Raw genomic sequence first — 25,911 nt, 5'->3', positions numbered from 1 at the left:
TATTTTAAATTCAATAGTAATATTTGCTTTCCTTATTGTTATTTGAGTTAATTATGATGTCATTTGTGTAAGGGCTAGCCTAACTCTAGTCTCATCTTAGGGTTTCTAACATCCATCTATACCTAACCCCACCTCCAACCAAAATTTTTTTCTCCCCCTATATATTCTTATACACTTTTCCACTTATCCAAACCCCAACCTCGACCCCGACCATGCCAATGAAGACATAAATGTCAGAGATCTGCTTGGGAGGAAATGTCACAATGTCGTTTATGAGAAATTTGTGAAGAGATCTTCGGCAACCTTCAATAAAGAATGTGTGTCATGAACTCTACCACCTTCGAGAGGAGGCAATTCGAACAGGCCACCCGTAGTCAAAACGGCGACTTGCTAGATCAAAGAAATAGAGTGAATCTTTTCCATCATGTGGATTTCAGGAGTGAAGAATCCTCCCAAAGATTTGACCTGAAATATCTGAGAAGCCATGACTTTGAAGTAACGATGGATTTGCCATATATTGATTCACTTGGATCCGGACGATTTCATCGAATGGTTTTAGGCCGTGAAAATTTTTTGAGTATCAAAATGTCCCGCCAAAACAAATGGTAAAACTAGCCGCCAGCAAGTTAGTGAAGAGTCTATTATTTGAGTGGGAAAACTTGAAGCACCTACTAGCATGAGAGAAAAGACAAGTTCAGTATGCGGTCCAAAATGAAACAGGAGATGTAGCTACCAACTCACTATAGATCGGATGTTCATACCCCGACTTCAAAAGTGGAGAGACCGCTTGCTTAAGCAAAGTGAAGCGAGTGTCACGCTTCGCTTTGTACCTAAAGTGTACTTTTAATAAATTGGATATGACATGAACACGTAATACCTTTCTAGGGATCCTAGAAGGTTTTTGGAAAGCAGGTTTTTGTAAGTAGGTGGTTGCAGAATAGCAAAACAAGGTTGTATGTAAGGTTGGAGGCGTTTGGATGGGGATAAACAACAAAATCTGTTGTGGGATGGATAATCGCAGTAGTGAATAGAGGTACGACAAACTACTAACAGCAAGGCGGTTCCACACCTATTTCTAAGCAAGATATAGATACACAACTTGCAAAAGTAAGATGATATGCCTCTTCAAAAAGTAAATTCTTGAGAAACGTATCTGATGCGGGAGCGTTCAACTCAGGATGTGGGACGCTAGCTGCGCAATTCCTGCTATCGATGGAGAAGGGGAGTGGGTTGAATCAATCCCGATTCTCTTTTTTATGTTTTCTTTCATATAATGTTTCATTTCTTTTAGTCATTTTCTATATATGTGTTGTATTAGGGCTTGGAAGGCAGTTTTTTGTGTGTTTTATATCGAGACAGTCGTCGGTTTGTCTTTTTCCCTTTGAGGGTTGTATCCTAAGATTTCAGATAGTGCTCCAACTATATCTTGATCTCTAAGTGGTGATTATCTTCTTTATCCTATTCCACATCCGTCCCATATCGCTTCCGCTGTCCTTCATTGTTGCAGCCTCCTCCGAACAACGCCAATTAGCTGTTTTCACTACAGTTTTTAAATTCTAACGTCCTCTCCTCATTGTTGCAGCCCTGAATTGTTGATTTCTTGTTGTCTGGTGGTCCTCCGCGTCCCCCATTTTTTTTTCTTCATTTCCTCTTTTATACTACTGCGATTCCAGCCTCCATATACGGCTGTCATTGTTGTTATAGTCATTCCCACGACCTCAACATTTTATCAACCTTCAACCTCTTTGTCGTAACCTTTTAAACCCCTTGCCTTGTTGTTTACCATTGTTCAACCATCTCAGCACCTTACTTAAGCCTTTCTAGTCATCTTGCATCGTTGTTGCAGCCCTGCTGCTCTATCTCCTTGTTGCACTACCGTTGTCAAGTCGTCTGGATCGCCGCCACAACCAACCACATTCCTCTTTTTCTGCCGCCCTATCCCACTCTCTAAACACCCTTTGCTACCTCTTAAGAGATCCAAACCTTCGTTGATCACCTCTATCACCTCGTGGTCTACCCTAATTAAAGTGTTTGTATTGTATGTTGCTATTTCTATTTTCTTTTGTGAGATCGTATTTCCTTATTTTAAATTCAATAGTAATATTTGATTTCCTTATTGTTATTTGAGTTAATTATGATGTCATTTGTGTAAGGGCTAGCCTAACTCTAGTCTCATCTTAGGGTTTCTAACATCCATCTATACCTAACCCCACCTCCAACCAAAATTTTTTTCTCCCCCTATATATTCTTATACACTTTTCCACTTATCCAAACCCCAACCTCGACCCCGACCATGCCAATGAAGACATAAATGTCAGAGATCTGCTTGGGAGGAAATGTCACAATGTCGTTTATGAGAAATTTGTGAAGAGATCTTCGGCAACCTTCAATAGAGAATGTGTGTCATGAACTCTACCACCTTCGAGAGGAGGCAATTCGAACAGGCCACCCGTAGTCAAAACGGCGACTTGCTAGATCAAAGAAATAGAGTGAATCTTTTCCATCATGTGGATTTCAGGAGTGAAGAATCCTCCCAAAGATTTGACCTGAAATATCTGAGAAGCCATGACTTTGAAGTAACGATGGATTTGCCATATATTGATTCACTTGGATCCGGACGATTTCATCGAATGGTTTTAGGCCGTGAAAATTTTTTGAGTATCAAAATGTCCCGCCAAAACAAATGGTAAAACTAGCCGCCAGCAAGTTAGTGAAGAGTCTATTATTTGAGTGGGAAAACTTGAAGCACCTACTAGCATGAGAGAAAAGACAAGTTCAGTATGCGGTCCAAAATGAAACGGGAGATGTAGCTACCAACTCACTATAGATCGGATGTTCATACCCCGACTTCAAAAGTGGAGAAACCGCTTCACTAGCCAACCACCATATCTTACTAGTAGGGCTCAACCCTAAGATCTTATAATCCGAGTATACCCAGGGGAACATTCAGGCCCGAGGAGAAATTAATTCAGAGTAGAGAACAGATGTGCAAACCAGTATACCTAAATTTGTTCCAGCTAAAAAATATTTGAAGTTCCACGAATTTGGATATATTGAATCGGATTGCACAATCAGGGGAATGATCTATTCCATTTAGAGGGCGTTGTTGAAAAAATGGGCAATGACGCAGTAAACATTAAAAAAGGTGAGGACACGAAGGAATATATCAGTTTTCGACTAAGGAGGGAAAGATGCATGTAGTTTGATGCCCGAAATTGTTGTGAAGCAATCAATCAATCACACAAGTATATGTGTCGATCAAGTAATATTCACTTAGAATTTTCCACTTTAATGACAATATATTTTCTTAGTACATGAAGCCATTTATTATGAGTAAGTTGTTGTAGAAGGAAGTAATATTCAATGTATAAAGCAATAGATTAGTCAACTATACTATTAGAGTTAGTATTTTACTATTTTCTTTCATCAGCACCTCATTTAACAAGAACATTAATCCTTGCTCCTCTAGATGCGTTAGCTCTTCATCTTTATCCTATTATTATGGACCTCAATGACCCAGATTCTATGTTGCTCTATGATTATGATGACATTAGAAGCAGAACAAAAGCTTGAAAACATAAAAGACGGTGGAACAAGATATTCAAAAACAACAAACAACGACAACAAAGCCTTAATTTCACTAAGTGGGGTCAGCTACATGAATCTTTTTTTTCCATTGCTACTATTTAGTGTCATATTTTCATTTAATTCTAATAAATTAACATCATTTTTTATACAATATGCCAAGTCATCCTAGGTCTACCTCTGCCTTTTTTAACATAAGTCGAATCTAAGACATCTAGTCTTCTAATCGTATCATCAGATGGTTGACGTTTAATGTGACCAAACCATCTAAGACGACTCTCTCTAATTTTGTCCGTCACTAGAGATACACCAATACTATCACAAATATATTCATTTCACATTTTAACTCTTAAGTGTAAAGCCACTCATTCACCTAATCGTTCTCATCTCAGCAACACTTAACTTAGTTTTATGCTTCTCTTTTAAAGGCTAACATTCAACATTATAGAGCATTGCAAGTCTCACCATCATCTTATAAAATTTTTCTTTTAGCCTAAGCGGTACTTTTCTATCACACAAAGGCCCGAAGCATTCCTTCATTTCAACCAGCCAACTTGAATTCTATGGAATTCTACCAATAACATCCTCATTAATATCACCATCACTTTGAACTATAAACCTGAGATATGTAAATCATTTACACATTTTAATAATTTGATCACCCATAGTTACATTTCTGTCACTCGAGCTACTATTGCGCTACTATTGCTAAAATTACATTCATTACATTCCATGTATTCAGGTTTAGTCCTACTCAAACGAAGGCCTTTAAACTCCAAGGTAGACCTCCATAATTCAAGTTTTTTCTGAGTTTTTTCTCTCGTCTTGTACACGAGTAGGATATCATTAGCAAAAAGCATACACCAAGGTACATCCTCCAGTGGCTATCTGGCGGAAAAGAACGAGCAAAAAGAAAATTGGTGTGAATTGTTAGGGATGTTGGAGGATTGATATCGTGAGTGCGTTCGATGGCTATCTGGCGGAAAACAACGAGCAAAAGACGAATCATTGAGATAAGGACATCGAGGGGGATCCATCACATGTTCATGGGCAAGTTATAGGCACACCGCTTATGGAGGGAAAATGCTACAACACTCCAAAGAGCTAGATTATCCTTATTATCTCTGAACTTCTCCATCAAACCTCTCAATAAATGTATAGTTTCCATAGTAGATCTGCCCGACATAAATCCAAATTAATTATGAGAAATTTTTGTAATACGTCTTAAATTATGTTCAATTACCGTTTTCCATAATTTTAAAGTACGACACATCAATTTAATTCATCTATGATTGGCACACTCTTATGCATCCCCTTTATTCTTAAAAATGTGAACCAAAATAGTCTTCTTCCACTCTTCAAGCATCTTTTTAGTTTTAAAAAAAAAATTAAAAAGTTTAGTGAGCCAAGAAACTCCCAAATCTTCTAAATATTTCCACACTTCAATTAGGATATCAAGTCCTACAGACTTTCTACCATTGGTTTTCTTTAAAACCTCCTCAACTTTTCTTTTACTAATACGACGGTAAAAATGAACCATTTTATTATTATAACAATATTAAGAACACTAAGATTAATCGTATTTTTCAAAATTTTATTAAAAAATTTATCAAAATAACTCATCCATCTATTTTGAATATCTTTTTTCTAAGAAAAGCACTTTTTTTATTTTCATCTTTAATACGTTTTACTTGTGTTAAATCTTTACTTTTCATGCCTCTTTGTTTGGCTAGTTTATACATATCTTTTTCACTCTCTATAGTATCTAATATGTTATAAAGATCACTAAAAACATAATTTTTAGCGTCACATATTGTTATCTTAGACTCCCTACGGGTTGTTTGATATTTTTCACAGTTCTCTAAGCTTTTACATTTAAACCAATTTTTATAACATATCTTATATTTTATTTTTTTTTGCATATTATTATTTCATCACCAACAATTTTAATTTATAGAAACTTTTTCTTTTGATTTTTCAAGTACAATTTTTTCCATTTGTTTAATAGTTATTATTACTTTATCCCACATAGAATTTGCTTCTTCATGAGCATCACAAATTTTGAAATCTTAAATTTTACACATAAAATTTACACATAAAAAAAAAATTTTATTTGTGTCTTTTAGGTACCCCCATCTAATTCTATGACAATGATTCCTAATATTTTTTATTTTACAACTCTTCATCTTAAAATCTAGAACTAATAATCGATGTTGAGTACTTAAATTCAACATCTAACTCAACTGTTTTTTTCGCCCCAGCATTCCTGGTGGAAAAGTAAATGCCCAATTTAATTGAGATCCTTTCCTTGTATAATATTTGTGGAACAAAATGCTTGATGTCTATTTTTCAGTGGATTTCATCTTCCTGTTCAGAAATCTAAGAAATAAATTGAAAATGTTATTTAGAATGTGCAAAAATTGTAGTTTTGAGAATTTCGTACACAGTGTCAGGACCCCTCTATTCTTCATCTAAGTTATGCACGCATGTGAAAGCAAATGATCTGAGCTTCATTTGCAGAATCATCCCGTGATAGATGTCTTCTGGGAAGTTTTGAAAAGTTTCTCATTCGAGTATCAGAAGAAATTCTTAAAGTAAGTTGAATTCTTTTCATATGTTTTACTGCTTTTATTATCCCTTAGCTTAATTTTTTTAATTGTTTTACTTAAATTTCTACTCATGGTGTTGCATTTTAATTTGAGCTTGAAGGTCATATGATTCTAAGATTGTTATTTGGTCTGCAGTGATTGCTTATGTACGTTTCTTATTTACGCCTATCATGTCATGTGGTTAGCCCAAGCATTTGAATTTGCCTTGTTTATCTTTAAGTTGTATACTAATCTCTTATGAACCAAAAGGGGTAATTACTTTGTTACTGTTAACGCATTAGTGGTTCGTATTGATTTGGCATGCTGCTGCTATAAGAATATTAAAAACCATTGTTTTTGTAATAAAAATATTAAAAAATTTTATTTATGTGAACCTTAGAGGTTGCTTAGTTTGTTGCAAAAAAATACACTGAAAAGGAATGCAGTGTATTTCAAATGTAATATATGTGCATTACTTTAAACTTGTTTGGCTTAATGTAAAACAAATGCAGGAGTTTTTGTATTTGGTTCGAAGAAAAATGAAATCAATGTAAAACTTAATTTGCAGCTGCAATAAGAGCAATAGCGGGCGATAAAGGCCAGCAACTAGCAACAATGGTGGCCGCCGGTGAGTAGTGGCATGCAATGGGCGCCTATGTGTGGCAACAAGGGATGCATTTTATAGTGTATTTAATTTTTGCCCAAATCCAACGTATTTGAAATACACCAATTTTGAATTGCTGAGTGATTCTAAACTCATCAAAATTTTATACAACATTCCTTTTAATCCAACCAATCACTAAAATTTTAAAAACCCTTGCTTTCTATTTACATTACACTACAAATTCACTGAATCAAATGGCCTCTTTGTAATGTTGTAAATGAACCAATACACTCAATGAACTAGAATGTTAAAATTCATTATATATTTTCTATAAAATCATTTAAAATTATTGTTTATGTGAATCTTGGAGGTTTTTTAGTTTGTTGAAAAAAAAAATCATATAAAAGAAAGCAATGGAATTGAAATGTAATATATTTGAAATACCTCAGAATTGTTTGGCTTGGTGTAAATTAAATGTAGTAGTTCAAGTTTTTTTATTTTGTTTAAAGAAAAATAAAATCAATGTAAAAGCATGGTCGGCGATTGTAGTAGCAATGGTGGTAGCGAACGGCAAAGGCCAATGAGCAGTAAGGCTAGTGGGCGACGACCACAGCCCGAGGGGCAGCCGCCAGTGAGCAGCTGCGCACAACGGGTTCCTATGTGTGGCAATAAGGCTCGTATTTTTTAGTGTATTTAAAATTTGCTCAAATCTAGCAAATTTGCAGTGCATCGATTTTGAATTGAAGAGTGATACTAAATTCATCAAGATTTTATATTGCATTCCTTCTAATCCAATTAAGCACCAAAACTTTAAAAACCTTATTTTCTTTTTACTTTAAACCACAAATTCTCCCAAGCAAACATCTTCTTAGTAGTTTTTAAATGAACCAATGCACTCGATGAGCAACTTGTACTCAACTCGACTGCTTTTTAATTAAGTTTGTTCAAATTAGTAAATAAATAATCTTGAATATTCCTTAAAAACTTAAAGTTTAAATGAATCAAACTTACATACAGTCCAACTCATTTATTAATTTTCACGAACAAAATCATTCTAGAAAACTTTGTAGAGTTCTAGAAAAGAATGTTGTTGATATTACTTATATTCAAGTCATTAAAGATGTATTCTAGAGCTGCTACTTGTGTTCGCTTAGAAGGAGGATTGACCAAGTATTTTCCTATTTCTGTTGGATTACATCAGGGATCAGCTTTAAGCCCGTTTTTAAGCCCATATCTTTTTGCTTTAGTTATAGATGCTCTTACTGGACATTTCCAGGATGATGTACCTTGATGTATCCTTTTCTTTGATGACATCTTTCTTGTGGATAAGACTAGAGAAAGAGTTCAAGAAAAACTTGAATTATGGAGGTCTACATTGGAGTCTAAAGGCCTTCGTTTCAGTATGTCTAAAATTGAATACATGGAATGTAATTTTAGTACTAGTAGCTCTAGTGGCAGAGTTGTAACTATGCGTGATCAAATCATTCAATGGTGTGAACGTTTTAGATATTTCGGGTTTATTGTTCAAAGTGATGGTGATATAGATGGGGATTTTATTAGTGGAATTCAGGTTGGTTGGTTGAATTGAAGGAATGCAGAAGGCCTATTGTGTAATAGAAAAGTTCCGCTAGGAAAATTTTATAAGATGATAGTTAGACCTGCAATATTTTATGGCACAAATTTATGGCACATTATGGCACAAAATGTTGGCCTTTAAAAGAGAAGTATAAAACAAAGTTAAGTGTTGTTGAGATGAGAATGCTTAGGTGGATGAGTGGCATGACACTTGAGATAAAATGTGAAATGAATCTATCCGTGAAAGGGTTGGTGTCGCTCTAATGACAGACAAGACTAGATAGAGTCGTTTTAGATTGTTTGATCGTTTGATCACATTAAGTTCACATTAAGTGTTGACCATCTGATGATCCGATTAGGAGAGCAGATGTTTTAGATTCAACTTATGTTAAGAAAGACAAAGTTAGACCTAAAAATACTTGAGCATATTGTATAAAAAATTATCTTAACCAATTAGAATTAAATGAAAATGTGACACCCAATAGGACAAATGAGAAAAATGATTCATGCAGCCAACCCCGCTTAGTGGAATAAAGGCTTGTTGTTGTTGAACAAATTCGTTTGTTGTTCGATAAATAACTCTTCATTATTAATAGGATGAAAGCTCATATCGTATATGATAGTATTATTTAAATTAAATTTGATTAACCATAGTAGCATAGTATAGTTTAATATCTATATGCATATTAATTAAATGCAATTTATTTTTATTTATTACAATAAATTACTTTGTTATTGTTTTTTTATATTATTTAATTGGAAGAAAGCTTATTTATAATTTATATATTATTTTATTTAATTGTTGTAAACTAGTTAGATATATTTCAAAATTTGTTCTATTACTTGTTTAGATTTGTAAAATTATTTTTTCATAATTTTATTAGAAATGCAAAGTTCACATTTGAATTTTTAACATGTTTATTAACTCGTTAAGTTATTCATTCAATTAAAATAATCAAGCTAAGTACAAATAAGTATGATTATTAAAAAATTTAAACAAAACTACTATGAACATACATGTGAAAAGCTCTGATCAAGCTTGAGCGGAATATGAACAACTTATTATATGATGAAGTCAAATCCAATCAAAAACATACTCAACTTAATTCAGCTCGATTACAGCTCTACCTCTCAGGATCGAAGGATCTCAACTTTTGTTGTATTGCAATTCTTGGCAAGATGCATATCTGGCTTTCTTTGGCCTTTCAGCAAGATGATTCTGGCTTTTTGTTCTTAAACCATTATTCAGCACAGTTATTTAGATCATGTCATATGGAGACATTGTAGACATGCCGGGCCACAAGTATAAATTTTTGTTGTGATTGTGTTGATAATAAATTTTAATGACTCAGAATCTTTTCTAATACATGTTACAATTATTTCTAAACTGGATCGAGTTTATGAAGGTGCTTCCTCTGTAAAATACAGCTTTTTTTTTTATTAAGTCCGCCGGTATTAGTTCGTTTGAAATTGTTAATCATTATCAGTTTACATATCCCATAAATTTCCATCTTCATTTAGGCTTGGGGAGTTGTCTATATATTTGACACAACCTATCCATTATCTTTATTTAGGCTGCAGGAACGATGTGCTTCTACCAAGTCCTGCAGTGAACTACGAAAGATATTGCCTCCTTAGGATCTCACAAGCATCGCTGGCCTTAACCTCGTGCTTAATGTGGCTGATTTTAATTTATATTGTGATTCACTGTTTGATCACGTAAACTAATCTCGCTCCTCTTGACTCACATTCATGGAAGTCAACGCTTACTCCTGCACAGTCACAACCTCGACTCAACAATATGAAATCATTTCCTGAAGATATTTTTGATTTAAAAATTGTTATCATAGTGGATTTTAGCTTAATCATCTTAAATGGAGGGATTAACATTTATTTGACGAGTACTATACTTAAATGGAGATTTGATGCCTCAACTCTAGCACAACATTCAATGAAATTATTTCTGTCTATGCCAAGCAAATGATGTAGAGCTCCAAGTTCTTAACTACTAAAAATATAAGCGTATTTTCATTTTTGGTTATATTCTTTTAGAGTGATTTGAAGTCTTGACAAATACATATTATTTTAGTTTAGTATTTTTGCATTAAGTGGTGTTAATAATTTCATTGGTGATGTGTAAGCCAGTTTAGCCCATAAAAAGTAATTTTTTATAGGCCAATAAAAAATTGCTAACCAAGCTACAACGAAGTTGAACCAGTTGGGTTTTCAAGTCTTCTTAAGCTTAATTTATATTTTTGGCTATTTTTTTTATTAAACGGTATTTTATTAGTTTTTTAATCACCATTCTTATTTATTCATTTATTTATTTATTTATTTTCATTTAGGAGCATTTATAGACATGCCACATCTTTCAGACCCACTGCAACGTGAAGGGAAATGTGTGTGGTTGAGCCTTATTATTCGGAAGCATTCATAATCATATTGACGCAGGAGTTTGGGTCGCGGTATTGTAGCAACTATAGTACAGCATATCAATTTTCTATTTGATCCCTTACCTTTTAAATTCTCTTCCTATTCTAATTTCGTCCTATTCTAACTATTAGGACTTATTATAAATATTTGTTTGTTGTCTTTGGTGAGTTTTATTTTTAGACAGTCGTCGGCTTTTGTTTTTCCCTTCGAGGGTGGTATCTTAGAAATTAGGCGGTGCTACAGTTGTATCTGTCTCCCAAGATGGTGATTATCTTCCTTCTACCCACTTCAGCATCTTTCCACATCACTACGTATCTCGTTGAAGTTGCCCGCAATAGCATCCCGATTGTTGTTTTTGCAGTTCCACCTGCCCCCATCGCCTTCTCTTCCCTCGTCCTCGCTGGCCTCGCTGTCCCAACCCTCCATCTTCACTGCCACAGCACGCACGCCTTCCCTTAGTTGTTCTCCTGCTGTCCAGCAGCCCCAAACAGCAACCTACTGCTGTTTGGACCACTGCCCCTTGTTGTCCTGCTGTTCTAGCTGCCCATAACCGCTACCGCCCCTCATCTACAGTCCGGAAACCCCTTCCCTACCTTGTCGCCACTTCTCTGAGCCTCTTACTCTTCACCACCATCACTCGAGATTCGGCCTAACATGAGTTGTGTCGTATGTGTTGTATTTTCCCTTTCAAATATGTTAATTGTAACCTTCTATTTGCTTTCGGTAATAATATTTGTTTTTCCTAATGTAGTTTGGGTCAAGTCCGGTATCACATATTTCTTAACTTAATTGAAGAAAGGGAACAAGATTCGTGTTGACAAGAGATGCTTGATAGCATTTTTTTATTAGGGATATGCTATATGATAAGGTGTGGTGTCAAGTGGCACCAATAGATGTTTGCCGTTTTCTATTTGGTCATTCTTAGCAAACAATCATTGCAAATTTCATGATGGCTACTGAAACACATTCTTTCACCAAGCATGGGAAGCACTTAACACTCTTATCTTGAAAGGAGTTCAAGGTAACGAGCATTCATGCTAAATCTGATATTATAATGTTATGAACTATTATTATTGAGGTCCTGAGAGAAACACTAATAGAACTAGCATTAGTGGTCCTAGAAAATAGTAAGTCCAAGGAGTTGATACCAAATAGTCTAGCCCTTGCTGACTGAGCTTAAGGATGTCTTAACTGACAGTTTATTGCCTAAGTTGCCACTACAAAGGGACATTAAACATGTCATAAATTTCATTCTAGAGTATGTTTGTCCAAATAGACCTCCCTATTGGATGCATTCTATCAAATACGAGGAGTTGCAAAAGCATTGATACCAGAGTTAACCCAAAATCAAATAGAGGAAGCAAATATTTTTACGAAAAAATAAACAGGATTACAATCAACGACAGTTGAAATAGAAAAATACGACACAAGCACAAATACCCTGCGAGGGCGAGGTGGGACTTTAATTATGGCTAGGGAAGTAGGGGTTGTGGGGCTATAACAGCCGCCTGCCTAACAGCCGACTGCCTAACAGCCGACTGCCTAACAGCCGACTGGGCAGCGGCGAGGGTACCTATGAAGGGAGATAATAGGCTGGGGGTGCTGATGAAAGTGGCAGAAGCAAGCAGGGAGGGTGCAGAAAGGGGCAGCAACAACAAGGAAGGTGCGGGGAGGATGGCAGCAAGGGGGCGAGGGTGTAGGAAGGGGAGGCAGCTATAGGAGAGGGCGTAGGAAAGGGCGGCGACAACAAGGAGAGGCACGACGAAGGAAATATGCGGAAATGACCACCACCTTGGAGCATGATACAACTGGAGCACACTTATCCTTGGATATAGTCCTAGCAAGGGAAAAGTCGTACACCAAAAAAAATTGAAGCAAAAAAACAGCCCTTATCAGAGAAAACAACATATATATATATATATATATATATAATAGTAGATAACTAAGGGGTGGTCCCTCCCCTTGGGTGGCAACCCTAACCCAAAGGAAAGGGTCGACCAACCCCTTGATCCCCTCCTGCCAAACTTGTTCAGCCACCCAGCCGATTCAGACATGGGTGAGTCCCGCGTCTGTCTCCCATGATTGGAGGAGTTTCAACCTCATTCGTTGAAACTTTTGGTTACTTGTATCATTGAGTCAAATCCATTTTGTTGAAAGCAACAGAAGTATTGTACTTCTCTAGTATGTCGATCTTATAGGTGTTGTCGTTCAACTTCTTGAGAAGCTTGAAAAGTCCATTTGCTCTTTGCTTGAGTTTCCCGAACGATCCCACTGGAAACTTCTCTTTCTCTAACCTGAATTACACTATATCCCCATCTTGGAAAGACACGTTCTTCTTAGTTTTATTTGTATGTGTCTGATACTTGCGGTTCTACTTGGTGATATTTTTTACCATCTCTTCGTGTAACTTCTTAATCTCCTTCATGCTCTCCTTAGAATCCTTACTAATCTCTTATGTCCGAAAGAGTGGTACCAAGTCAAGTGGAGTGAGTGGGTTGCGCCCATACACAATCTCAAATGGGATTCGCCCCGTTATCCGACTCACGAACCTGTTGTAAACAAATTCGTCCTCGGATAGGATTAGTACCCATAGGTTAATATTCTTTCCTACTAAACACTTCAGATTTTTCCCTAGGCTTCTGTTCACCGCTTTCGTCTGACCGTCTGTCTGTGGATGAGCTGCTGAGCTGAATTGAAGCTTAGTGCCTAGGTTCCTCCAGAAGTTGCTTAGAAACTTGACATTTATGTCGGAAATAATGGTCCTGGGTATCGCACGTAGCCTTACCACCTCCTTGAAGTCTAAGTCAACTACATGTGATGCATCCAACATTCGGTGGCAAGATACGAAATGAGCTTTCTTCAAGAATTTATCCACCAAAACCATAACAGAATCCTTGTTTTGCTGTGTCCTCAGAAAACCCACTACAAAATTCATGCTATCATCCACCCACAAGGCCTCTTGTACTGGTAATGGAGTGTATAGTCTTTCATTTTAATCTCTGGTTTTGACCACATTCAAATTATGCATTGCATGACGTGGAACTCCACATCTCTCGTTAGTTGGGACCAAAAAAATGTTCTCGCATGATTGCAAGTCTTGTCTCTACCAAAGTGTCTTGCAAAGCCTCCACTGTGGCTCTCCTTAATGATAGACTCTCTCAATGAACATCGAGAATGCACAACCTGTTCTAGCGGAACAGATAATCATCGACCTTGTGATATTTCTCGGTAGTTTCTCTTGACACTGCTCCCAATTCTCTCTGAAATTTTCATCTGCCTCATACAACTCCTTCATTTTCTCAAATCCTACAACTCGAGTTTGCATAGAAGTGATCAGCAAGTTGTGGCGGCTTAGTGCGCCTGCTCTATTCTGGCTTCCTGCCTTGTGCTTAAGCACAAACTGAAACAATTCCAAGAACTCCACTCATGAAGCATGTTGACCTTTCAGCTTATTCTGGCTATTCAAGAACCTCAAGGCCTCATGATTCGTAAACAAAGTGAACTTGCTCAATAGTATGTAATGACTCCAGTGACTAATAGCTCTCACGATTGCATAGAACTCTTTGTCGTGCGTAGAATACTTCCTCCTCGACTCATTCAGCTTCTTGCTGAAGAATGTTGCAATGTGGCTTCCCTGGCTTAATACTGTATTGATCCACACATTGGTGGCATCACACTCTACTGGAACTTCTCCCTTTTCACGAGTTCTATCAGGGAAGTCGTGATGGTGTTGAAGGTCTTGATGAATCTCCTATAGAGTGATGCCAGCCACAAAAATTGTCTAACCCGGTAAAGGATTGTGGTGGCATCCAACTCACGATGGTCTCAATCTTTGCACGATCCATCTAAATTTTTGCATTAGACACAATATAGCCCGAAAAGTATACTTGTGTTATCAGGAAGTGATACTTCTTTTGGTGGTCATATAGTTTCACGGTTTGCAAAATCTTAAAGACTGTCTTCAGGTGCTACAAGTGCACATCCTTGAATCTATTGTACACTAGAATATCATCGTAGTATACCACTATGAACTTCTCAATGTGAACCCAGAACACTTGTTTCATTAACTTCATGAACGTGTTGGGCGCATTGGACAGCCCTAAAGGCATGGTTGTCCACTCATAAAATCCATCTCGGGTCCTCCACTCACCTTCTGGTCTCATCCTAATCAGGTGGTGTCCGCCACAAAAGTTGATCTTTGAAAAGACAATGGCTTCATGCAACCGATTCAAGAGGTCATTGAAGCAAGGTCTCCAGAACCTGTGTTTGATAGTAATATTGTTGGTAACTCGACTATCAATGCACATTCTCCACAATATGTGCTTCTTAAGCATCATCAAGGTAGGGACAACACATGGGTTGGTACTCTCTCTCTCTTTAAGCCTCTCAGAACGAGATTTTGTACCTATTGATGTAATTCTTTCAACTCTACAAACATCAATCTGTAGGCAAGCCTATTTGGCAGCACTAATCCATGGATGAGACCAATGACATGTTGAATTTCCCTTAGTGGTGGTAACCCCTCAGGAAGGTTGTCAGTCATCACGTCCTAAAAGTCAGCTAGGCTCTGGTATCTCAATCTTCTCCTTATTCCCTCTGACATGAATAAAGCCATTGCAATTGAAGCCTCTCGTACTGATTGCATAAACATGGCTTGTGGGACTATCATCTTCTCTGTGATATATATTTCCACTCAAGTCCCAGATGGGCGAAAGAACTATATGTCTCCCATCCTTCTTGAACGAATAAATGTTCTTGAACTCATCATGTTGGGTCTTGTAGTCAAACCACCACGGCCTCCCTCAACAAAATATGACAAGCGTCCATGGCTATCATGTTACACCATACCTGCTTTTGTAGTTGATCTTTAATGAAAAACTCAACCAAGTTCTGTTGATCCACACTTATCTCTTTTTCTCTTTTCAACCAGATAAGAAATAAGGTTGAGGATGCTTCTACATAGAACTGGCACGTTCTTCCCAACCAAGTCTTGTTGATCCTCCAGTCAAATTGTCAAGTTCTTCCCAATAGAAGGTGGCAGGCATCCATGGGAACCACGTTACACCATACATGATTTTGTAGTTGGCCTCCGATTGAAAATTCTACCAACCATCTTAGGTCGATGCTAATCAGATTCTCTTTCTTCAGCCACATCAGTGAATATGGTTGGGAATGCCTTTGAGTTGCAATTCCCAATCTCTATTGTCTGTGTCCATGCCACGTTCTTGCTTCTTCCGCTGTCCATGGTTAGATTGCATACTTTTTCGTTCACTGTGCAGCAGGTGTAGAATATATTGTGGTGAAGCCACTGTGGATCCCTCCTGTCATCAAAACTGCATGGACAGCAAGTGGGAGGTTTGTAGTTGGTCGGCAGCGATATTGTGGTGGTTAGGCGGGATAACAGTAATAACTTGCAGGAAGGGGAAATGGTTGGGTGTCGGGGTGACGGAGGGAGAGTTCGGCTGCTAAGGAGTGTAGAGGAGATGGTTTGGGGAAGTTAAAAAGGGAGGGTATGATCGCCACCTCGGAGAGGATACAGTTGGAGTAACAGCACTTGCTTGGATACAAGCCACAAAGTGGAAAGAAACTCCACACAGGAGATCAGAAAATAACTCTACTAGAACTTCTTCCTACACACAGCGATAGCTATTTATAACCTCCTATTGCTACACAAAAGGAAGAGGAGTAGTTAGGTAAGAAGAATCCAGAAGAAGTCGGGTATGGAAGATACGCGAAGCAACCCCTGCATCACGAGGGTTCGCGATCCCCTTCCTTGTCCATCGAAGCTTCGCGAGTTCTCGGGACCGAAGCGCCACGAAGCTTCGGGGCGCATTCAGCGCCTGGTCCCTGTTAGAGCTTGCGTCAAGGTCTCTTCCACTCAGAGAGAATGATGTGGGAGCATTCCAAGCACACGGAACCTCATTCTGGGCGAACGCATGAGCGCCATCCTGTGATTTCTGGATCAAACAGGGTGGAATTTCCATCTAGTGAAATCTCTGTAGTGGGATTCTCCTGCTACTTAATTACGCCTGCCCTTGTGTTGCCCCTTTTTTAGTAGTATTTTAATTAGAATTAGTGTTATTCTGAGGGCAACTATTCATATTTTATTGGCTGTTTGGAGACTTTGATGTGATTTTGTGATTTCGAGATTGTACTCTGATTTTTTGGCCCAAGGACTATTGCCATCTTCATTTTGCAAGTGTCTTTAGCTCATTCAGAAACAAGTTCTTGATGGCCGTACCTCGCCTTTATTGTTGTCATACTGTGTTCCCTGCTGATTTTGGGTTGGACAACAGCTGGAATGGCAGTTTCCCTCTGCAACTCCCCTTTTTTTTTCTCCCAACCCTTTATACTAACTTTCTAACACTTCCCTAACAAACACCTGAATCCTTAAAACACCTTCTAAGCACTCTAGCATGGTGTCAGTCAGTTTGTGTTTATTGTTAATTTAATATTGCTCTATAATTTCCAATTCTCAATGCACAGGTTGACATAATTATTACTTCTTGTAGATTTGTTACAGGATGTTCTCGAGGACCACTCCTTGGATTTAGGTACCTTGAACCTAAATTCTGCATACAAAGGTTAATTTTTTGTTCTTTCGCCATTCATATGTTTTTGCTTCTGAAATGGAATTTTTGCTTGACTGAATGTATTTTACGCACAGAGCTGCTCCTTCAATTGTTGCTGAAGAAGATCTGGATCGTTTGCCAACTACCGCAACCTGCATGAATTTGCTGAAGCTCCCTCCATATAAAAGGTGAGCAATTATTCCCAGTTTTGTTACATTATCCAGTAACTTAACTGCTTTCTAATCATACAGAAGGCACGGTATTAACTATTTCCTTTCGTTATTAAAACTATAAATTCGCAGTGGCCTGCTTTGCCATTAATTTTCTTGAAGAAATTGTCATGTTAAAAAATTCTTTATATGCATATGAACGTGGTAACTGAAACTGGCTTAATTTCATTCTTCTTTCGTTCTTCAAAAGTCGAATTTTACTTATGTTTTTTTTCTTTTTTTTCTTTTTTTTTTTACACTTTTATCCACCTGGAAAATAGTTTTGATAGCTGGAGATCAGCTTTCAAAATATCATAGAGAGTTACCACCTTTACCAAGATGAAAGTTCCAAAAAGAAGGCATTGCAATCTTAATCCAATTTCATACATCCTTTCTCAAAAGAGTGAAGTGTCAAAGTAGTCCCCTGACCGTTAACAAGCGGCCATTTTAGTCCCAGATTCTATAAAAGTGTCAAATTGGTCTCAAGAAACTTTAAATTAAGGCTGAAATAATTATTTTTGGGGACTATTTAAAAGAGTATGGGGAAATTAACACTTTTATATACTCACGGACTAGAATGACTCCATGCAAAAAGTCACGGGACTATTTCGCCGATTTCATATTTTCCCTAATTTTGCCATTGGATTTTTAAAGTTCTTTGGCTTCATCTAATTTAGAAATGTTAGGTCTTTCCCATAGTTGTAGTTGCTTTATTCTGCCTTTTTTTTTTTTAATGTAAATAGATGCACCACACATAAAATTTCTTTTTATCTGATACAGCATAGAGCAAATGAGAAACAAATTGATCTATGCCATAAATGCGGATGCTGGTTTTGATCTAAGTTAGTGACTGATTTCTACAAGGAATGGAATTTGTGGATCCCGGTTCATGGTTTCATCAAACGGCCGTGTTATCACTGTGATTACTTCGACGAATTCGATGATGTTGAGCTGATTCCAAAATGATTAGGTTGAAGAGAAACTTAGTTTAGATTCAGCAAGATTGAAGGTTAGTATCTGGGCCCAGCTCCAAAATCTCCAGCCACGTAGAAGTTTTTGCATAAAAGCCCTTCAGGGTTCAATTAAGCATACGGTTGTACATAATATACTTCAGGTTGGTCATTCAAAAAATGTGTTTTTTAAGAGATGAAACTACCTCATTTCATTACTTATCAAATCTGTATGATAGTTTCAGCAGATATGATATTTTAAATAAATGCCAAGTTATTGTTACCTCTGCTGAAGGAGGGTGCTGATAATTGCTCTCAACTATTGACATTTTAAATAAGTTCCACTTTGAATCGAAGCTGATTTATTTTTCACTTTTTCATTCTTGTAAGGCTGTTAAGAAAGCTTATTGTTTATGTTATACCAGCACGATAACTAGCCCGTCGCATAACCAAATTTTATAAATTCATTTCTTTAACAAGCTAAAAGCATGGAAGCCTTGTGTGTAAGTTGATAGTTCCTTGATTATGTTTATATATGAAAATATATATTTTACACATGTGAGATTGTATGTCATATTCACATATATACATATTCATTGTGTAACTTGTTCATGTATTTATAGTGGTATATGAATATGCATATCTATGTATATGCTGTGATTTTTATATTTTATGGGTATTTTTGGTCAAACTAGTAAAGTTAATTTTATGGGTATTTTTGGTGGGGGAAGGTGTGTTTGCTTTGTATCATATTCTTGTGGCGGGTGATTATGTCGAGTATACTTCATATAAAATAAAATGCATCTAATAAATCTTAGCTCATGGGATAAGTTCATGATCTATAGTCAATTTAGGCAATGTGGGCAATTAAACTTCGGGGTGATTTTACACACAGTAGTCAATTCCTATGCCTTTACATATTTAACAACAAACAGCTTATCTATGCCTAAAAATATGTTTCAATCAATCAAAAATTAAAAAATCTAACCTGCAGAAGAAATAAAATTTCGATCAACAAAAATTCCAAAAAATCAAAGAGAAATATTAAAATTGAAGACAAAATCATCAAATGAACATAGAATTAAATTCCATATTGAATCCAATTTTACTAAAATCATTAGTCACTAATCAAAATAAAAGTCATGAAAGTTAAAATTTGATCAAATTAAACACACTAAAATCATGAAATTCAAATTAACCAAAATTTTAAATTAAAAATGAGAAATATTAAAACAAGCCCACCTACTTATGAAAATCAAAATTCAAGAGAATAATAAAGTCAAAATCAAGCACATTTTAATCACATATTTTTTTGAAAGTCAAACTATAAACAAATTTTTCAAAGTCAAACTAAAATCATGAAATCCAATTTTGTTTTTCTTATTTCGCCTCTATCATTTTAGTAGTAGGATGAAAAGTTTCTTGTACATAATCTGCAATCAATTGCATTGTAAATTGTGTTTAAATAGAAAATGTAAGTATATTTTAAAATATTTCTTATATTATACTATTTCCAAAAATTACAATTCCATGAAAAAAAAATTGTGGATTGTTTTCTTTTAATTCAGTCAACCAAAAACGAAATAAAAACATGTTAAATAAAATTCGATGTACAAATGAAAAGTAAACATTAAAACATTAGGATACTATTTGAGAAAGAAAAAAAGTTAAAATATAACAAATATTAGAATTATTCACATATATTGGCATGTAAACAATGATTCATCTCTAGAAAAAAAATGAAGAGAGCTCAACGTAATACACACACACATATTCTCAAAATAACTTCAAGCCTACAAATCTCTTCAAACAAGATCTCGAAACAAAAAGCCCAACTCCTATGCATGCTACCCAAACTCCCACATTTAACGCCCAACTAATATTTTTTCTTTGTTCCATCTCCATCTCCCTTCCTCTTTTCCTTCACTTGATAGGAACTATCAAATCCTTTCATCTCATTTTTCTTATTTTCTGGCTCCATCTCATCTTCCTTCTTTATTACCAACAACGAAGAATAAAATCTTTTTCTCTTTAGCTTCATCTGCTCTCGCATCGAAAGCCCTTGCTTTGTCACCACGCTTATCTCTGCCCATTCCGGCAAGTTGACTTCTTCACAGCCCAACTCCCATTTTGCACCTCGTCGGAAAATCCCTCGTATAGTTTTTTTTTCCATTGATCCAAACCTCAAAGCAAATCTCATTGCCAATACAAACTTGATCTGAACTTGCAAACACAACCTCTGATTTGTGAGTGATATTTATTTAGGGTAATTCGACAAAGTTCTATCATAGCCTCCTTATTAGCAGGGATGTTGGCGCCATTAATTGCCAGTGGAGTTTCATTAATTCTAGGAAGGTAGACTAATGTCATTCTTTGTGGGAGACGGAATCGTCGATTCGGGGGGATGGTAAGATGAAGTTTGAATGATTGGAGCTCAAGCGTAATGTGATCCATTATGAAGAATAAACAACTAATCCCTTTTATTTTCCTTTTCGCTTAAAATTTTTTTTCTCCTGAAATATTCTCTCTTTGGTGTTTAAGATGACAACTCCCAAGATTGATTTATAGGAAGTAGCTTAGAGAGAGATTTAAGGTTTAGATTAAAAAAAGTCATAACAAGCCTCCAAACTCGATGTCGTGGCAAAAAGATGTATTTTTTTAAGGGTTTAACTCTCCGCTTTTTTAGGATATATTTTAGAACTGCTTGGCCCTTTCAACCCAAAATTTTAGCCAAGAAGTTCAAAATTTTATTTCTTTAAATCATGCAAACGATAAAGATTTACAGTCATCACACAATACCTATGCATTTACATATCTAATATTTAAAATTTATTATTTATTTTAGATTATTTTAGCTTTTGCTTGAAAAGGAATGTGTACTATCATTGAGGAGAATTTGATTAACAGTTTTTTTCTTATTTTAATCGGTATTTGATCATCTGGCTTTTGAAAAAAATCCACTAAAGTATACTTCTCATCAAGGAAGAATTTTAAAAGGATATCGTATATAGCTAAAATGACATTATTTTTGCCAAATATTTTTTTATATGTTTGGATGATCTATGAGAATTTAAAGTGCATAATGTGTTAGTATTTTGTGCATGAGACATTCGTTTGAAATAAACTGAAGATATATATCATAATATTCATTATATAAATGAATTTATAATCTACCATCAAGTTCTCACATCAGCAAGGCAGGATGATCTTATTTCTATTCATGGACAGGTAACTAATTTAATATGATTCAAATCAAATATTTATTTTTAAATATATTTAATAAAATAAATAATAATTTTTATTTAGAAGAAAAAATGTATTAAATTGCCAAAACAAGCAATCCTTTATCCCACTAAATTTACATGCCCACTAGTAAAATTACAAATTTTTTATACACAATTATAAAGTTCAAAATAATGGCTTCTTAAATGATATGAAAGATTTGAATCTTATAAAATGTGAAAAACAATTTTATATATAATGGGTCATAGGCCCAGCCAAATTTCAGCAGTCTAAAAGTGAATAGGACTTGCTAATCATTAAAATTTACTTCACACCAAACCAAATTAACTGAGCTCATATTTCAAATCTCATTTTCAATGACTTGCAACAAAACAAATAAATGAATTTACTTGGAAAATAAAGGAGAAAAGGCCAATGATAAAAGTCTGTTGTTTTCCAATACTGAAATTATATCCACATTTATAATTTCGAAGCTCAAATAATAAAAACACATGGGTGATAGAAAACATAAGATGCTCAACTAAATTGAACAAAATTTGGGGAGGTAATAAAAATAACCAAGGCAGAAATAAATTTACAGTTTCGAGCTCACACCAGGCTGAAGGCAGACTGCAATGTTGATGAGAGCTTTGATGCAATTGTCTGAGAAGCAAATTGTTGAATCTGTTTCTTCGCATCTGCAATGTTAGGTTCAAAAGTATGAAGAGATCAATGAAAGCGTTGCCGAGAAGGACCATTTGATTGCAGAAGAGAGTGTGATTGTGAAAATATGATTTTGAATCCTCTATAGTTAACATGAAATATGGAGAGGACAAATAACTCTGTATGAATAATTGACATTTCTTGACTAATTTTGAAAGAAAGAAAATAAGGTGGAAAAAAAAGCTTGTTGAATCAATCCCGGCCATTCGAAGTGGATTGAATGTCTGGGATTTGAAGCTTTACCCCTCCCATAACGATGCAATCAGGATCAAAATCAAACATATTACTAGGAAAAAAAGTCATAAAAAAGTGTGAAAATTCAAACCATTTAACTGTCTTACAACAAAGTTTAGTCTCTTCTGCTTTCACTCCAATAATTTTGGAAAGTGTGCCCCACTTAGGAAGACATAAATCAAAAGTCTAAAACCCCGTTTCAATACAATTTTATGCTCCTTCAACCTAAAAACACGAAAATTAGCAAATACTTCACTTTTATTCAGCTAATAAATTAAAACTTCAGGGACCCTTTGGGAGCCCTTTAGATTTTATTTTTTTATTTTTATTCTATTTTATTTATGTTTTTCTTTGAAACAAAAATATATTTGATGTGTCATAACATGTTTAGTTATTTTTAAAAACACTCAAAATGATTTTTAGGTATTTTGAATCTTTTTAAAGACAAGCTAACTTGTTTAAAAAAACAATAAAAACATATAAAAAATACACTAAAGAAACATAATTTTAAAATAAAAGCAAAAAAAAAAAAGAACAATAGCAATCCCAAACAAGTCTTGAGTGTTGTATAACTAAGAAAATAGAAACAAATATATAACAAGGAAAATATAGACGGTACTCTTAGATATTTTGAATTTCTCAGTATCGCATATAATTTCTAATATAACAAGGAGCCATTTGAAATCTTAGATATGTTGAATTTTTCAGTATTACATATAATTTCTAATATAACTAAGAGCCACTTGAAATCTTCTTTTTTTATTCTTTATTTATATCTTGTTTTGTTTGTATTTTGTTTTAAAATGAACATATTTGACTTGTTGAAAATAATTAACATGTTTTTAAAAATAATAAAAAATATTTAAAATTTATATTAATATTTTAAAAATAAATAATAAAAAAAAGTGTGAAAATTTCATCAAACAGAAGTACTTTTGAAAGAACATCAGAAGTGAAAATAAAATTGGTTCAAAATGCCTCTTGAAAGGTTAAGAAAGTACAAAAATGAAAATTCGGTAACACCCAACAAGAAGCATAACAAATGGAAACCAAATCATATAATAATGGAAGAAACATCTTTAAAAAAACAAAAAATGGGAAATAAATCCTATAATTACGGAATATTATCTAAATAATGCGCTTGTCTGTAACTGCTCTAAAATTTCTAGAAGCAACAATGCTGAAATTCAACAAAGGTGCAGTGACAACCTTTATAATTTCAATATGACATCTAAGAATAAGATAATGCACTCAAGTATATGATATAAAAACCCAACTAGTTTGTCATTACAAAACCGTAAGAATGCATGTGTTGGCCCTCAGGGGGCAGTAACTCGTATGGTTGTAAGCATGCAAATAAATTTTACAGTATATCACTGAAAATCAATATCATTAGTAGATACAAATGTTTGGTTTTTTTTTTTTTTGCTAACTTTTATTGGCTTAGGTTGAGCAATTGGTATTTTTGTTGCAGTTAAGGGTACCAAAAATAATGCAAACAAAAAAATTCTTTGCCAAAAGAATCTTAGAAATCCGAAGTCAATATTCTTGTAAGAATTATATGAATATCATCATAAATAAGCTTTCATAATGAATGGGAGAAATGTTCCCTCAACCACAACTTCCATATTCCATCTCCAAACGTGATCTTAATCAGTGATAGATGATGAAGGAGAGAGGCAATAGGATTAGATAAAAAGACGTACCCTTGCGGCATTTAGTGAATCCAACAATGTTTGCAATACTGAGAGTTAAACAAACACCAATTACAAGTAGATAATCAGCTTGGAACCTAATGAGCGAAAATATTCCAAGAATTATCCACGCAACAGCCTGCACCATAGTAGAAAAAAAATCTTCAGGTTATATTTAGGAAGATATAACGCACGTGTTTGCTAGCTTGTCTACAACAGTGGGACTCCAAAAGAAGACTCAAAAAGCATCAATTATTGAGAAAACTGATAAAAAGTAAAGAAAATTTTCCATACGTAACACAATTCTTATGTATTTACATATCTCATATCCAAACTTTCATATTTGCATGCATTACACTTTGGTGATCTAAATCTATGCATGAAAAGATGTGTTCACTTTTTAAAAGTGGTAATAGTGCTTTTTTTTTTTTTTTTTTTTTTTTTTTGTATTAATTAAGTGCTGTGTAAATATGAAAGTTTAGGTGTGAGATATGTAAATACATAAGAATTGTGCGCTTGTATCTAAATGACCCAAAAATAAATGACTCCACAAAAACTTTATCAGAAGTCAAAAAGCATGTGCTGCTGCGAGACGATGGTTGTTAGAAATGGATGATAAATACTTCGGGGAGTCAAAACAGAGTTCTTTGAGTGACCTGTGAAATGAAATGCGGCGAAACGTAATACAGTGAGCTCACTTATAATCTCGGTTCTGATGAAACAAATGGGTCTCAACCTTTTTCAGTCAAAAAAGGGTTATAAGGGTTACACTCATAAATCTTATATAATATAGATTAATGAACCAAACTTCCCCTGATGCTCTTTTCTTGATGGCAGTAATACGAACATGTTATTGGCTTTGTGCCTCTTGAACATATTTATTAGAAACATTTACATGCGTATCACACAATTATTATGTTTTTACATATCTAATACCTAAATATTTATATTTACATGCATGCCACTCAAATCTTTAACACACCTCAAAAATACCACCATTGTTATCATTTTAAAGCAAAATATATATTTTTATGCACAGATTTAAGACATCAATGTATTATAAGTGTAAATATCAAATTTTGGGTGTGTAAATATATAAAAATTGTGGTATGCATGTAAATTTCTCTGTTTATTAATGGCTAGGAGTGGGGGCAAAAGAAAGCACACGTATTATGGGAGTTTATTGCATAGCAAAATCTTACTATGCTCGGTCAAAATACGTGTAGACCTAAACATAATTCTAAATCTGTAGGTTCTAATAAATAGATTGCATCCAAGGTTCTGAAAACCGGACCAAAAATTAAACCGGTAGTAGGAGGGCTTCAAGGTTCAAAGGTTGAACCGGGTTCAACGAGAAGACCTAATAAATCATAAATGTATTAAAAAATGATAATAAATAAGACTTACATATAGGGGTGTAAACGAGCCGCACTCGTTTATATTTCGAGCTCAAAAAGTGTGTTCGTGTTCGGCCAGTTTGCTTAACGAGCCGAACACGAGCTGTTCACGAACAAAGCGTCCT

At 35.1% G+C, this 25,911-nt stretch overlaps 2 protein-coding genes across 2 annotated transcripts in view; one reads left to right on the top strand and one right to left on the bottom strand.

Annotated features, from left to right (window-relative positions):
- LOC110031717 (E3 ubiquitin-protein ligase UPL6) overlaps positions 1-18,964 on the top strand; it is a 110,185-nt gene extending 91,221 nt beyond the window's left edge. The window contains exons 23-26 of the mRNA XM_020735074.1: positions 6,106-6,179; positions 17,298-17,369; positions 17,453-17,545; positions 18,347-18,964. Of these exons, the coding sequence (XP_020590733.1) occupies positions 6,106-6,179; positions 17,298-17,369; positions 17,453-17,545; positions 18,347-18,413 (306 nt within the window). The 3' untranslated portion in view covers positions 18,414-18,964. The remainder of the gene's footprint in view (positions 1-6,105; positions 6,180-17,297; positions 17,370-17,452; positions 17,546-18,346) is intronic.
- A 3,210-nt stretch (positions 18,965-22,174) lies between these two features.
- LOC110031665 (Golgi apparatus membrane protein-like protein ECHIDNA) overlaps positions 22,175-25,911 on the bottom strand; it is a 17,023-nt gene continuing 13,286 nt past the window's right edge. Inside the window, exons 5-6 of the mRNA XM_020734993.1 lie at positions 24,402-24,528; positions 22,175-22,436 (exon numbers count right to left, since the gene is read on the bottom strand). Coding sequence (XP_020590652.1) covers positions 22,348-22,436; positions 24,402-24,528 — 216 coding nt within the window. The 3' untranslated portion in view covers positions 22,175-22,347. The remainder of the gene's footprint in view (positions 22,437-24,401; positions 24,529-25,911) is intronic.

Source organism: Phalaenopsis equestris, unplaced genomic scaffold (assembly GCF_001263595.1).
Source record: "Phalaenopsis equestris unplaced genomic scaffold, ASM126359v1 Scaffold000840, whole genome shotgun sequence".
Taxonomy (NCBI): Eukaryota; Viridiplantae; Streptophyta; class Magnoliopsida; order Asparagales; family Orchidaceae; genus Phalaenopsis; species Phalaenopsis equestris.
The sequence above is the reverse complement of the archived record's forward strand: the minus strand, read 5'-3'. Positions and strand labels throughout refer to the sequence as shown.